General features: G+C 36.2%; 1 protein-coding gene across 1 annotated transcript in view; it reads left to right on the forward strand.

Moving 5' to 3' along the window:
- Positions 1 to 15,433, forward strand: part of RORB (RAR related orphan receptor B) — a 137,055-nt gene that overhangs the window by 83,769 nt on the left and 37,853 nt on the right. The window contains exon 2 of the mRNA NM_205093.2: positions 13,579 to 13,664. Within this exon, the coding sequence (NP_990424.1) occupies positions 13,579 to 13,664 (86 nt within the window). The remainder of the gene's footprint in view (positions 1 to 13,578; positions 13,665 to 15,433) is intronic.

Below are 15,433 nucleotides of genomic sequence, written 5' to 3' on the forward strand. Positions count from 1 at the left end.
TTATGGTCAAAATGTAGCTAGAAATGCATGGCAATCAGAACTTGAGGGACTCTTTCCTATAAATGAGTGGAGTTGTTATTTTATATTTGTTCACATCTTGTAGTTGTACTTCAGTATCATTTTTTTCAACTGAGAGTCAGTGAGATACATTTCTACCAGTGCAAACTTAGATTTAAGAAGTACATTCTGTCATTGTATTTTTTGTAAGAGTTTAAATATTGCCATTTTCTTCCGGTACCAAAGACTTCTGAGCCCAAATTCTGCCTGCATAAAAACTGATGGAGGCAGAGCACCCCCTGCAAGACCTACAAGACTGCCATTTACTTTTAGGCTGGTACTCAAGTGATAATTCTGTTTGAGAACCGATGTGTCTGGAGTTGTTCCTCAGCACCAATTTGATGTTAATTCCTGCATCAGAAAGGTTTGTAATATTTGGCAGCACTCTATTGATTTTTTTCTGACTCAGGCAGAACTAATTTTCAGTTACACAGATTAGAGAAGGGGATAGAAAGAAAAGAAAGAATAAAACCCCCCCAAAACCTTAAATGTTGTTCATTTCTTTTGGCCATTTCTTTGATCCATGTTTTTTATCTGTAACTGGTGTGTCTAATAGGGAACTGTAATATATTATGGAACAGTGAGACATAGAAATCTTGTTAGGCAATCACTACTTCAGCAGAATGAGATGCTGTTGCAACAGGGGGAAAATTATACACCAATTATTTATCCAGTCAAGAAATATTATGCCCCATAACATCAAAGCCTTCCACTTATGAAATAATAGAGAGAAGGCAGTTCCTATTTTTTTCTAGCAAGACAGGGAATTTTTATTCATCTGAAACACAGCAAGCCAGTGCCAAGTTTGGTACCTTGTTTAGGATTATAATCCCACAGCATCATGTGTAGCCTACGTGACTGGTGCTAGGAACAGTCATGAAAAAAAGATAGCTGTGTAATATTTATTTAGATTCAAATATGTTATTATAAGTAATTAACTCATCCTGTTTCTTATTATCCTTCAAAGAATTTTTTCCTCATTATTGGAAAAATGTTTTTCCAGGCTGCCTATTCCCAGCTCATGTGTTTGTTTGTTTTCTGTACTTCTCCTAATCTTCAGTAATCATCCTTATTTTTATAAACTCTGGAACCCTCTCCAAGTTTTTCCCCTTGCATCAGATTCTTTTCTTGAAAATTCCTCAACTTCTGTGTCTAATCAGAACAAACGCTGAGAGCAAAGTCTGAGACTGTAGCAATTTTGAACATCTTATTTCAATAGTAGGTAGGATTAACAATCTTCTCTATGTGTCAGCCTTACTGTGTCTTGAAAATGAAGTCTTCTCTGTTTCGTCTTTGGCACGAATTCCAAGAGAATGAATATGCAGAGCTAGCAGAACAGAACTGCTAAAATCTGAATCATCTCTTATTCCAACAAGTACTTTATGCAAAAGGTTAGGACATGAGAAAATGGTGGAGCAAGGAAAGGTTACCTTGAAATGAAATAAACTGACAGAGCCCTCCCAGCAAAAATGCCTGAGAATGTGTAACAGACAGGTAAGGGAAATTCTTTCTGAGTGCAAAGATCCCACAAAGACTGTGTTAGCTGTCTTGTAAAAGAGCTCTCATTTTATGTCATGCTTTCTTTTGCTTTTGTTTTGACAGAAAGCCTGCGTAAAACTTGTGGTTCTTTGTGTTTGTCTACATCAGCCACTGCATAATATATATATGTGTTATATATTATATAAAATGTTATATATATTTCATGTTATATATATATATAATGTATAATCTGTGAACAAGGATGTAATCCTAGGCAAGGGTCAACATGGGAACCTAGAAAAAAAAAAAAAGAGCATTGTTCCAGGCTCTGACCGACTGTATTAGGGGTTTCATAATAAAAACAAAACTTTCATGCCCCTAGGACCCCTGTCTTACTCCTACGGTACCTAAATAGCTGCACAAATAAAGGTCAACTAGAATTCATTTGATGTTACTGTTTATTTTTACTTTTTTTTACTGTTTGTTTATTTGATGCTATTCTAATTTTGCATTTTTAATATACAATTGAAATTAAATCTACTAATAGCAAAGGAAAACTGAGATTTATGTTCTGAATTTCCAGAAAATAAGTATTATTTTAAAATGACTGGGCTGGAATAAGAAATGCATTCTATGTGAAGATGATATCACAAGAAAATGTTTCATTACATAGTTCCTCAAGCAGTCTTCCTCCCTTCTTTAATGAAATGGAACAGCCTATGCCTTTAGCACTTCTTCCACTTAATCTTGTTAATGCAGTCTGTTAAGACTCCACTTTTGCAGCAGCACAGGTGTGACCACATAGAGAATACTCTTCTGCACCTAGGCATCTTATTTATTTACTACAAAATGTGTGATATTCAACACAGAATAAAAACTGAGGCAACTGGTGAGTTCAAATATTTTTCTTCTTACTTTTCGTAACAGTCTGAGGTATTCCCATGAAGAATAAATAGGGAAATTTTAATCAGACCATACCAAATCTATCCTTGAGAAAACTCCTCTTTTACTAAAGATTAATTCTTCCTACTGTATTAAAAAATGGCAGATTAAATTGGTAAGTAGACAGTTGGGAAGTATAACATTTTTCAGACTGCAACAGATGTAAATCCAAGAATATCTCCAGCTGATTTGATTTCTTTTCAAAAGATAGAGCAAAGATTTTAAATAAAAATGTGTAAAAGTGAAAATCCATAGTGGTGATAAAAAAAAATATGATAAAATTCAAGAAATTCGAAGAGAACACTTCTGAGTCATTTCAGGCTGAAATCACTTTTATTGTTTGATTGTTGTTGTCTATATGTCTTATCATTTTGCCTTGTAGAAGTTATATTGTGCCTAAAGGATGGGGGAAGGTGTTATAAAGAAAGAGATCCAGAAAAGTGGATGGGAAATTATTCCTTTGACTGAGATGACTGTTACGTATGAGATGACTGTTACGTAAAGTCCCAGACAGTGTAAGTTAGATCCTCTTTTTGATGCACTTCTGCAATTCCACTCGAGTGTGCTGAATTACCCCAGATTTACTTAGTACTACTCAGAACCAGGATCTTTACCAGTAGAAACACATTTTGCCATCCCTTCCTCCTCTTGGGCCCCTTCAGCCTGATGATCCTGTCTTAAAAGAAAAAAAAAAATGCAGAGAGAAAGTAAAAGCAACTCTCTCATTTTTAAGACAACTTTTGCTAGCGAATCATGCTCATTAACAGAAGACATAAACTATGCTTATGTATTCTTCCCTCTCAACTTTTCGTTGAACATTACAGATAGTTTTTTTGGCAAGAAGATTTAAGCTCTGACACGTCTCACATAAAAAGCTGAATTAATTAGTGGTTTCTCAGGACTGAAAATATGCAATATATTTAGCTTACTAAAATGTTTAATTTGTTAAATTGTACCATGTCTTGTGGTTCACCAAAGTATTGTTAATCAAAGGATGTGAGTGTAATAGTCAAATCAGACTTAATTTTCCTGAAGATACCTTGCATAAGTCATTCAGAAAGTAGTACAACTAAGTATTTTTAATTGCAATTGATTAATAGATTTTCAGAGGTTCTAGGAATGAAAAACTTCTACAGAAATAGGACTTCTGAAGCTCAGAGAGAGAAAAAGAAGACACAGTTGTTGACAAAAATCTTGTCAAGGTGCAAAATAACCCTTTGTGCTTCCCTTCATTCTGTCTTGCTATTCTCACACCTTGGTTTGTGGTCCATACTCTGTCATGATTAATTATATACATCTTCGGTGCTTATCGCTGGACTACCTTACATGCTGTGAAGGACATGTGTGTATGGACTACCTTATGCTGTAAAGTAAAATGCCATGCTTGAGTACAGTGTACTCCTATGTATTATTAAAGGTAGCTGTAACGATGGTTTATATATGTATACATATATTTACTTTTTAAAGGTTTATTCCGAATGTAAAAATTATGGAACTTTCTATGTATGCTACTGCATCTGGTGATTTCTGGGCTTTCAGGTGCTTTTTTGTCCCTACTAAGGTTGACATTTTAAACATGTGGGGTTTTTTTCCTGTGAAACTTAACATGGCAGTAGTTACATGGATGTGTTTTAGGATTGAAATTTTTTAAATCTCAGCCTCCCTTCTTACCTTTTCCATTATTTTGTTTAGAAAAAGTAGACCATACCTGAGACTTCAATGAAAGTCAGCATATGTCTGAGCATTCAATACTACTGAATGTTCAAAAAATGAAGGAATACTCAGTTATTTAAGTGATGAGCTGTTGTGAAAGGTAAAATACTTTTCTGTTCTAAATATCACATAGAGATGTTTCTGTCATATTTTTAATATATTTCTCGTGGTGGTGAACCTAAAAATTTCAAGAAATAATGATGTAGTTACAGTTTAATTCTATTCTGTTATCTTATGTGCTTATAAAGGAAAAATGCTCTAAGTTCTCTGAGTGTTCCAGAATCTGTAGGAAAATTTTGCATGAAGTAAAATATTAGAAACAGAATATTCAAAAGTGGGATGATAGAAGACAGTTCTGACCCAGCTGGCAATTTCTCTGAAACTGCACTCTTTATAGTTCCAGCAGCTCTGATCCATGTGTATCCACAGAATGAACAACCTTCCTAAATCATTAATCATATGCACTACACTGTAATATTGCACTTCTGTCACCCATCCCACAGGATGTTGCTGTTTCTTTTAGACCTCCAGCTGTGGTGTTGCTGCACGTTTTTGCCCCCTTATCAGCACAAGTGCTTGGGAAGCAGTTCAGAAGATAAGTAGTAGTAGAGGAGGAGTTAAATAGGATTATACTTGAAGCCTCTGGTTATACTTGAGGCTGGCTTCAATCTCTGGCTAGTGGCACTTGAGTCATGAATACTGAAAATGCTGAGTGCCAGTTGCTTCTGTGGCCTGCGCTGTACAGTGGTCCTCCTTTCTCTTGGTCACCATCTGGATGTGAGAAGGATAAAGCTGTGTGATCTCACATCCTTAAAACACAAACCTTTCTCAGCCCGTTCTCTGCAACACCTCTGTGCTACAGGGCTTTGTAGCTGCATAGCACTGACCTTTGTATATGTAACATGTGTAACAACTGAGGTATTGAGCACTACACTAAAATTTCAACCCACTCTCAGAGGATGAAATAGGCCATGAATATTTCCTATGCCACCTGGGCTTTCACTTGCAAAATCCATTGATCCATTTATTCAAGTACAAAGTTAGGGGGGAAAAAAAAAAAAAAAAAAAACTAGGAAAAAAAATGTGTATTGATGTCTGAAAAAAAGTGAAGACGGGGAAGGGGGGAAAATAATTGTTTCTGCTAAACTGCTGCAATATCATGAAGCATGCAAGGGAGATACTCACCAGTTATGACAAATAAGTTGTCAAAGTTACATGTGCTTCTGGAAAGAACTTTGCGTATTCAATGTATTCTCTGTATAAGCTGCTATTTTTTGAACAAGTGCACATTTGCTCTGTAGAGAATTGCATAGAAAAACGTGGTCATCAGTGCTCAAATAACCATCCTGACCAGCTTATATAAACACTGTCTAAAGCTGCTAGAGATTATTTGCAGAACATTGGATCTGATGAGCTCAAATGTAAGATAGCTTGGGTAGTATAATATTTGGGATTACCATAATAATCTCTTTAGGGAAAGTGTGCAGTATCAGCAGAACCATTGCTTGAGTCATTGAGGGAAGTAGAAACTGTACAGTAATAACTCTGCATTTATTATACACTTAAATCTTTTGCTGCGAATAAGGCAAGTTTCTGAGCTCTCCAGAGGGCCTAGGCTAGGACTTTGAGTATTTAATTAAATATCTCTAATTTGAACTCACCTAAGGAGTCCAAACCGTTGGCTGGCAACTTGCTTTTTGTTGCATAGTAACTTGTTTTACTGTAACATCATCCTTTGAAGTTACACACGTAATTTCCATGCATATGAGTTACTCGGAAGAAGAGTTCATAGATTAATATAGGAATGTTCATCAGTGCAGATTTACAGAGCACAGGGTGAGTTGCCAAACTTTACCAGTCCTTTGAGCCTTTGTGACCTCGCTGAGCACAGCTACTCAGCAGTCAGACTTCGAGAAGTAGACTCTGGCAGAGGAGTTGATTTTCATATTTTTGAATCTGGGTACTAGGCTGTACTTGGTCTTTGCTTTCCATCATTGCCTTGCACAATGTACAAGGGGTTCTGCTTACCTTCTGTTGCGTCTCAGCTTGAGAACTGGACAGCTTCCCACATGTTCCAACCACTCTGTCTTAAAATCATAAATTCTGCACAAAACAAAGAAACAAACAAAAAAAACTACAAACAACTGATAATCCAAATTATGTGTATATCAAGTCTATAATAACGTTGTGTCTGTACTCTTAACACCCTTGTGGTTCTCTTGCTCACAACCATCTTCGTTCCTCAGAGAATCATCCAGCATTGCACATCTTGCAGCTTTTCTAGTTGATTAGCATAATGAAATTCTGCTCTTAGCAATTATTCTTAACCTGCCTTAAGCCCGAAGTCTTTTGCTCCTATTTCAGGTGAAATAAAAAGCTAGAGGCCCAATTTTTTTTTATTTTTATTTTCTTTTGACAGAAACATCTTTTTGTCTAATAAAAGATAATATATCTGGCTAAAAATCTCCTCTATATACTCAAACCATCACAAATATAACCAATAATTACTATTCATAAATTGTTAAATAATACTGCTAGATCCACTGTAGTTGCATTTAGGAAAAAAATAAAGGACATTTGAACAGAAAATAGATATATATTTTTTTAAAATCTGTTGTTAAGAAGAAAATTTGATAAGAAAATGTCCTACTGTATTTTTTTTTCCTTGTAATTTCATCTTCTCAACTGAATGTAAAGACAATAAGCAGAGACAGTTTTTTCCAGGTTTGTTCCAAAACTGGTATGTAACCAAAAAAAAAGATAGAAAAAGATCAGGTTATACAAGCAGACTGGATATTGCCTTTAGCTCTAAAGCAGCCATAATGATGTGAACTCATATTATTTCATCTGTCTATTTCAAAGCATTAGACAGTGGTCTGCAAACACTATTATGGTCATGGTAGAAACAGATACAAAATGTCATCCGAAATATAGATTCATAGTTTGGTTATAAATTTCTCTATAAAATAATATATAAATAATATTTTAATATAATATTATATATATAATAATATAATAATAAATATTTCACTATCACATATGAATCCTCCAAAAAAGCTTATATATAACACATCATTTTGAAACTTCAAAACATTTGTCTATATCCATTGTAATGCCATCTTGTAAGGTAGCATCCTGACTTTTTCATCTAATAGAAAATCTAAGTCACACAATAAGGAAACATTCTAACTGCCTATTAGCTTTATTCACTGAAAAAACAGATTTTTTCTTGATTTTTTCTTGAAGTCTTTTTTTTTTTTTTTTTCCCAGTGCTCTTTAGAATAGCCATGCATAAAAGGACTGAGCTGATGTGCAATACTGTGCTTTTCTTTTTAGTGATATGGGGTTTTTTTTTGTTCGCTTGGTTGTTTTTTTGTTGTTGTTGTTGTTTTTGTTGTTGTTGTTTTTGTTGTTGGTTTTTGGTTTTTGGTTTTTTCTCCCTTGTACATCATAAAAGAGGAAGGAGAAAAGAAAATATGTCACGAAAAAACCTTCCAAGTGACAATGATTTTAAGCTAAATAAACTGCAGCTGAGACTGTGAGACCATGAAAGAAATCAGATATGACAAGTGTGTGGATTTATGGGAAAAATGATTTTTTTAGCAGTAATCTATCACTCTGCTATTTTGCGTGATGATCTATCAGTTTTCTTAATATCCAACAGCCAGGATTACCATTTTTCTTGAAATTTGTGATAAGTTTTTACAAACCATATATAGATAATTCTACCATTTGTACTCCATGAGACGTACAGTTACATAAGAATTGCTGCCTTGGGGACATCTCCATGCCTCCAGATACGAGCAGTAGGACTGGCACATTTGAAATTCATAAGCCTTGCAGTAATGCACTGGACTGGGTGGACCCAGCAGTCTTCACAGGTGGCACCAAGCCCAGGTTCCAGACTTGTATGTCTCACTGTGTATAAATGCTTCGATTTTACAAAGCAGAGTGACTTCCATCATATGTCTACTTGCTCGAATGGGTCATTTGTGGTATGGCTGACAGTAAACATGTAACTACAGACAAATTAATTAACATTACCTAGTATTAATTAGCTTACTTAGATGTTGTTAATGATGTAGCTCTCACTGCACAAGGTACAGCAGAGGCTGGAAAATTTAGCTAGTATCCTCAGCTACACCTAAAGTCTTGCTGTAGCCACAGAATAGCTAATTTTGGTGGCAAAGATGATACCAAGTTCTACTTGGCAACATTATCTGTAGTGGAAGCTTCTATTTGTGGTAACAAGGATGGAAAAAACTTGTCAAAGATGCCAGGATGGAAAAAGAAGGAGACCTGGCAACTAGATAAGAACAATTAATGTATTTAATTTGAAATCATCTAGGGATACAAATATAAAAGACCTCTTGGTCGGTTTATTCTTATTTTTCAAAGAACTCCTGACATTTTTGGGAAATCTTAGACTGTGAAGGAGCTTTTTTTTTTTCTTTTTTTTTTTACCACTGGTGCTCTCATTAGCCTTGAGATTTCCACATGTGATTCCTCCTGGATCAACAAATTATGGAGAGGATTTCTTCTTCAAAGTTTGTTTTGACTACATGCTAGTATGCTCTTTTGATCAGGAACTAAATATTAAAAGCTCATGTTTTTGCTTTTTTTTTGGGGGGGGGGGGGGGGGGGGGGTTTATTCCTTGAAATGAAAGCTACAAGTCTGAGAGGTTGTAATCCTGTTTCTGCTGAAGTTCCTCAGGTATTTAACTGAGATGCAAGCTTTGCTTTTTCCTTGTCAGATCACCTATACATGTAAACAGTGGTCCTCATAATTATACTGCAGACCTATTAGCTGCCCTGTTGAGTTTTTTTGTTTGTTTCATGAGGAATTCAGCAAATAACTTTGTAACTCCTTCATTTACTCCCAGTTCTACCAAAATAGCAGTTCTTGAAATCTGGTTATTGCCCTACTTTTATAATAATGAATTTTGTGCGTGAATTTTTTCTGATAATGAAGTAAAGAATCTTTAATCTTTTTTCTCTTGGGGCAGCGTATGACAAAATAGTGAATGTTTCATATTTAAGGGGTTCATTTCAAATGTATTTACTTCCTTAATAGAATTTTGCTCTTCCTGTTGTCCTGTGAGAATGAATTATGTTCCAGGTGATAAACATAGTGTGTGTGGATTATTAATACTTGTCATGTAGAATTAAATAATTTTCACTGTGGCTTTCCAACTTGTAGGATATCGTATAAACTTATGGGAAGTTCCCAGACTAAGTGAACTTTAACCTTAAGTACGAAGTAGGAGATGAATACCACAGGGAGGAAGGATGATCCTGTGATACTGATGGCAGAAGTTAAAATCGGTGATAGGGAGCAATCACAATGGATCATGTATCCAAACATTAATAATGGTTCGGATGATGGTGGTTTTGCAGACTTTTATTGAGTGATACATCTCAAGACAGGATGAAAACTGAATGTGCTTGCTGAAAAATTGAACAAATGGACAGTTGAGAACCCGTGTTATTGCTTGAAAAAGGTAGAAGCTGTTATTCTTACACACGTTATTAAAGTAGATGGGTAAGAAGGCTAGTGGAAATACTTTAGTAGCACAGATAAGTAGTTTTGCTATTACATGCTTCCTCGTTTTTGGAAGAAAATAAATTGTTTCCGTATGCTGCTGAAAGTGATCATTATGGCAACTTCACTATTAGTCAGTTCCCTTTTTAATTCAGTGTTCAGGAGTCAGTACTGAATTGATGTATTTTATACTTATGAGGAATTTAGAAGTGAGCTACTTATTTTATAGCAGCTACAGATATGAGAAGGATATGCAGTTCCCTAAACTTGGCCTGAGAGGAGAAGGAAAGAAGAAAAACAAAGCGAAATTATAGTTGTCTGAACAAAGATACAGTGCGAAAATGTGTAGTAGTCCCTGACAATCATTAAATCTGCAAAAGAAACCTGGTACAGTGGGTGTTAATTACAGTAATTCAAGATGTTTTGGGGAATACAGTGTCTTCTTTTTCATCTGGCCTGTACAACTAATCACTCTAGTTTTCTGTTACGAACCCTTAAATTGTTCTGCTGTCTTATGAACAAAAAGAAATGCCTAGCAAGCAACAGCAGAGTCTACTTTTCCAAACTTCAAGTGCTTTCTCTGTACTAAAGATACTGCATTTTCTGTGAGCTTTCTATGGAGCCCGGGTAGCAATTTTGTAGAGATCCTGTACTTACTAATTTATAGAATGGTTAATTTTGAATAAGAGTTTGAATTAATTGATGAATCGCAAGCCCGGAGTATTTTTTTCATATTAATTGAAATCCAGAGCTGTCGCATTTAGTGACCCGATCCAGAAATATTTATCTCTAGTATAGTGCTTATAATTGCAAGTCACGTATGGAATTATTGATTGCTCGCAGTAACGAGCACTCTGCTAAATGCAATGTGTGTCACAGGATCAATACTTCTGTCTCTGTTCCTATCACTTACAAACAGTATATGCAAGTCACATTAAAAGTACCTTCAAACTGTTTTTATTTTTTTCTTCCCTTGTCATTACTTTTCCTGAAGATCTCCTCATCTTGTCACAGAAGTCTCTGCTTCTGACATTGACATATGTCTTTGAACTTTTCAGCGTAAAGCAGTGCGAGATCCCAGAGCCTAGCCTTGCAGCCTTGCACCCTCCACATGACTCTCAAGCAGAGACCTGTGAGCAGTGGCTTCAACTGTCCTCTGAAAAAGCAGTACCTGGAGGTGCATGTTGAAATGTTTTAATTACTGCAGTGGGGATAAGGAACAGAAAATTTTAAATGAGATCAGCTTGGCAAAATTACCAAGAAGCTGAGGCTATGCTCTGTGCAGAGTTTCCTTTGTTTTTATGTGTTATGCTTGGATGGCTTGTGCATATTAGCTTCTTAAGAAAGAAGTAAATCTACATCTCTTGGTCTGCAAAAACAAAACAGGATACAGAAACTAATCCAAAAACTGTGGATGACATAGAAAATTGCATTTCTAAATATGAATTTTCTTAAGCTCAAGGGCAGCCAAGATTTCTGCCTGGGTTATCTCCACCCAAAATACATTAGCAACAAATTGCATTTTCCTACAGTAAAATTCATCTTATCCATCCTAGTTTCTGGGCAGTTGAAAAAACTGGTTTGCTTGTCTGAGCTAATATTTACTTTTCCTAGAAATGTGCTTGGTCAGAGAGAGCATCTCAGGAACGTGAGCTGACAGTGGGAAACTGAAGTTTCTTAAGTCATCCATGGATGACCCTCATTCCTCCTTCCTTTTGTGTATGGTGTTTCAGGGGAATAATTATTGACTTACATAGAAGAGGACTATTAATGTTCATCTTTAGTGCTTACCTACTCTAAGTAATTTCCATGGAATGGGAGATGCAATGTACCTTTCAGTGGGAAATGTGATGCCTCTGCAGGATTGTTCTGAGATTTGGTTGTTTAACTTCAAGGTGGTAGGAAGGAACTCCTAGAAAACAGGTCTACTGAAAGGAGCAATAAATAGTATGTGCAAAATCCAGATTGTAGCATTACAACATCCACAAAATAACTATGCTTAGTGCATACCTTATTTTGTGTTGTCATTTATAAATAAGTTTTCTTCAGCATTTGTAGACTTCATGTGTGCCAACAGATTTGAAACAGGATGCTTGTTTTAGGATGAACATCTGAATTATGATCTTATTTCCCTGACTATCAATCCATTTTGGAGTTGAACATACTCAACCGAAGTCCTAAGGGCTAGCAACTCTTGTCCACAAGGTCGCCCTACCGTGCAAGATACTGGTTGGTCTGCCCAAGTATTTGATGAGTCACTAATATTGCAGCAAATTGTGGATACTGTAGTCCTGAATATGGAAGATATTGTCTTGGTTTTAGCTGGGATTGAGTCAATTTTCTTCATAGTAACTGATATGATGCACGTTTTGGATTAGTGATGAAAATAATGTTGATAACGCACCAGTGTTTTGTTTGTTGCTGAAACCTGCTTCCAGTGAGCAAAAGATTTCTCTACTTCTCATGATGCTCTACCACCTAATATGGCTGGGTGTGTGCAAGAAAGTAGGAGGGGACATGACCATTACAGCTGATGCCAACTGAGCAAAGGATCCATGCCATACATATAACACTGTGCTTAGCAATAAATGCTGGCAGAAAAGAAGTAGGAGAGGGAGATGTTAGTTTTGGTGTTTGCATTCCCAAGTAACCATTACATGTGATGAAGATACACTTTCTGGAAATGGATAACATCTACCTGCCAGTGGGAGGTAGTGAATGAATTATTTATCTTTGCTTGCACACACGGATTTTGCATTACCTATTAAACTGCCTTTATCTCAACCCAAGAGTTTTCTCGCTTTCACTCTTTTTATTCTCTCCCTCGTCCAACTAGTGAGCAAGAAGCTCTGTGATGTTTGTCTGCCTACTGGGGTTAAACCACAAGTGACATCTACCAGTAGTACTAAGCAAGCATGATACTAGTTCCAAGTGGTGAAAGAATTAAGGAGAACAATGAAATCTCACAGAGGAAAGAAAATAGACTTCTTGTTTCTCCTTGGTGCTTCTTAATAGAATAAGGCACAATCCCACCGTACATTTAGGGGTGTGTGCTCTTACGCTTTAGACAACAGAAGACTGACAGGATTCTAAGTAACTGAGGGAAGAAAATAGCTATGTTAGTAAAAGAAAGTATATAGAGAAAATAGCAATTTCCTAATCATTTGGTGTATAAAAGGATCTGAAACACATTCATATTCAAACATTTTCAGATAGCGCCTGTCTCTCCCATCACACAGCCACTGTGGGTCTTCACACTTCAGTCTGTGGGTCTTACCTACCTCTGCCCTGATTCTCGAGCAAATAGCTTGAACTGGATTAGAGATTAAGTGGTCATTTACAAGCTCATCTCTGCCAGTGAGACTGTTATCTCTGTATGCTTGAAACCCATAATCTGAAGGATATGAAAACTTCATCACCTCTACAGGTCTGAAAAATGCATCAAAACATACCACATAAAGCCACCTCAGCAAAATAAAGAGTAAAGTCATGAATATTGAAAAAGTGTAAGCAAGAAGAATCCAGATAATTATTTAGAATCTCTAATGACTGTCATTAGCAATAATGATGATGAAATTAACAAGTAAAAACAAAAGAGGTATGAGGAAAAACTATCTTATCATGAGATAGCTTGAACTGTTGAAGAATTTTATGGGGAATAGTAGATACATAATGTGAAGCAATTAAAATCTGCCAAATCAAAGCACTCAAAAACACACTGTACAGTAAAAAGCAGTTTTATATTTTCAGGGGAGGGAGGGCTGGTGGTGATGCAGAGATTGTGTGTGGAGAAAGAAAGAAATGAAATAGAATTATGTACTCAAAATGTTTGTCTTATTTTTCAGCACAAATTGAAGTGATACCATGCAAAATTTGTGGTGATAAGTCCTCTGGAATACATTATGGAGTCATCACATGTGAAGGCTGCAAGGTATGAGATTTTAATACAGCACTGTCATCAGCATCTGCATTAGCTTCAGGCATCTGCGTACGTAATAATACACTCTTACACTCTTTCAAGCAAGTAACACCAAAGGCCATAAAGCCTGCTGCTTATATACATGCATTTCATGCCTAATTTTACTAGTTGCTCTTCTTTTCATCAAATAGCCTTTAGAATTACTTTCTCTTTTGAAACATGAATTAATCGCATCTGATGCAGTATAAGTGTTGATAAAAAGGCAGTCAACTTGAAGTCACAAATGTTAAATAAGCTTGAGAACTGGATTTGTTACTTGTTTCCTATACAGCCTGAGCAGCATTAGAAGTTGGTGTCATATCTCAGTTCAACATCTTAAAAGCTTACAGGTGTCAGTTTAGTCCTATTTTATACCCTTTGTATTCTCTGCAGGCCAAATTGTGATCTCCAACAGAAAAAAAATACCTTACATTATGACATTATGGGTAGTGTAAAAGGATCCTTTGCTTTCTTCCTTATAGACTCCAGCACAGTGGAATCATTTGGAACAGGAGGCTAGACAAAAAAAAAAAAAAAAAAGCATATTAGCATATTATCCCAGACATTGGCTCAAATAACTCTAATCAGACACCAAGCAAACACAGGAAAGGTTTTCCTTTACAATTTTAGAAAGACTCTGTGCTTTCTGTTATCTAATGAATTATACCATTGCTTATGGAACACCAGAATTTTATACTACACGTGTTGGTATTTCAGCTTTGACTGTAACAGTGAAGCTGTAAAGATGAAGGGCAGCATCTCTGGTTTCTTCTACATAAAAACTCACAAGCCGGTACTTTCAGAAATGGACAGATAATTGTAGAGTGAAATGGAAAATCTCTACCTACTTCATGCTTTACAATATTTCAGAACAACTAAAAAATCTATAAACATTTATAAACTCATCCATAAACTCATTCACAAAACAATGCATTTAATGTCAGTGTGTTAAGAAGAAATATATTCTCAAATATCTGATTTCTTTCAGAAACTTTAAGGATTGTAAATGAAAAGCTTACCCTGTGACACTGTCTTATTGTGAGACTGGACTGAAAATAGGCATCTTCTTACAACAATTACATGAAATGGGATTGTACTAATTGATCTAATACTTTAATATTGGCACAAAAGTGGCAGGAGAAAAACATTTTGAGCAGAAAAGGAACATCTTGACTCTGTATCCAGCCTCCACAGAGCACTGATGGGTACAGGCTCCCGTAGATGTGATCAGGCTTAGCGCTAGCGTGTGCCTCAAGAGGAGACAATACCCTTAGCTCTATGTGGGGACCACTTCTTGAGATAAAGAGCTTTTCTTCCACTTACATTAGTTTTAAGTCTATGGGTTTTGTGCTAGTTTTGCAGTATCACATCAATTAGTCTAATGCTGTTTTGCAAGCCTCTTGTGAAAAATGATGTCAGCCTTCACATCAGGTCCAACGGAGGGTATCTCCCTCTGAAAGAGCACTCTCTTCAGTTAAGCACTGTCTCAGGCAGTGCAACACTGCTCCTCTTTGCCCAGCAGTTAAATATTTGTTCAGCCCATATACTAATAACTGGTCATTTCTAGCTCCTTTTGTCTGAGCGCATTAGAAATCTGAACTAATTAAGAGGTAGAGTATTATGAAGGAGACCTGAAGGGCTTCCACAAGACCACACGCATTAAGGCAGGCACCAGAGGGCCTCAGCGTTTCGGGTAATGGCGTCGGAGGATTGCACTGCCGCTGGCAGTGCTACAGACTCTA

The sequence above is a fragment of the Gallus gallus genome, chromosome Z, assembly GCF_016699485.2.
Source record: "Gallus gallus isolate bGalGal1 chromosome Z, bGalGal1.mat.broiler.GRCg7b, whole genome shotgun sequence".
Classification (NCBI taxonomy): domain Eukaryota; kingdom Metazoa; phylum Chordata; class Aves; order Galliformes; family Phasianidae; genus Gallus; species Gallus gallus.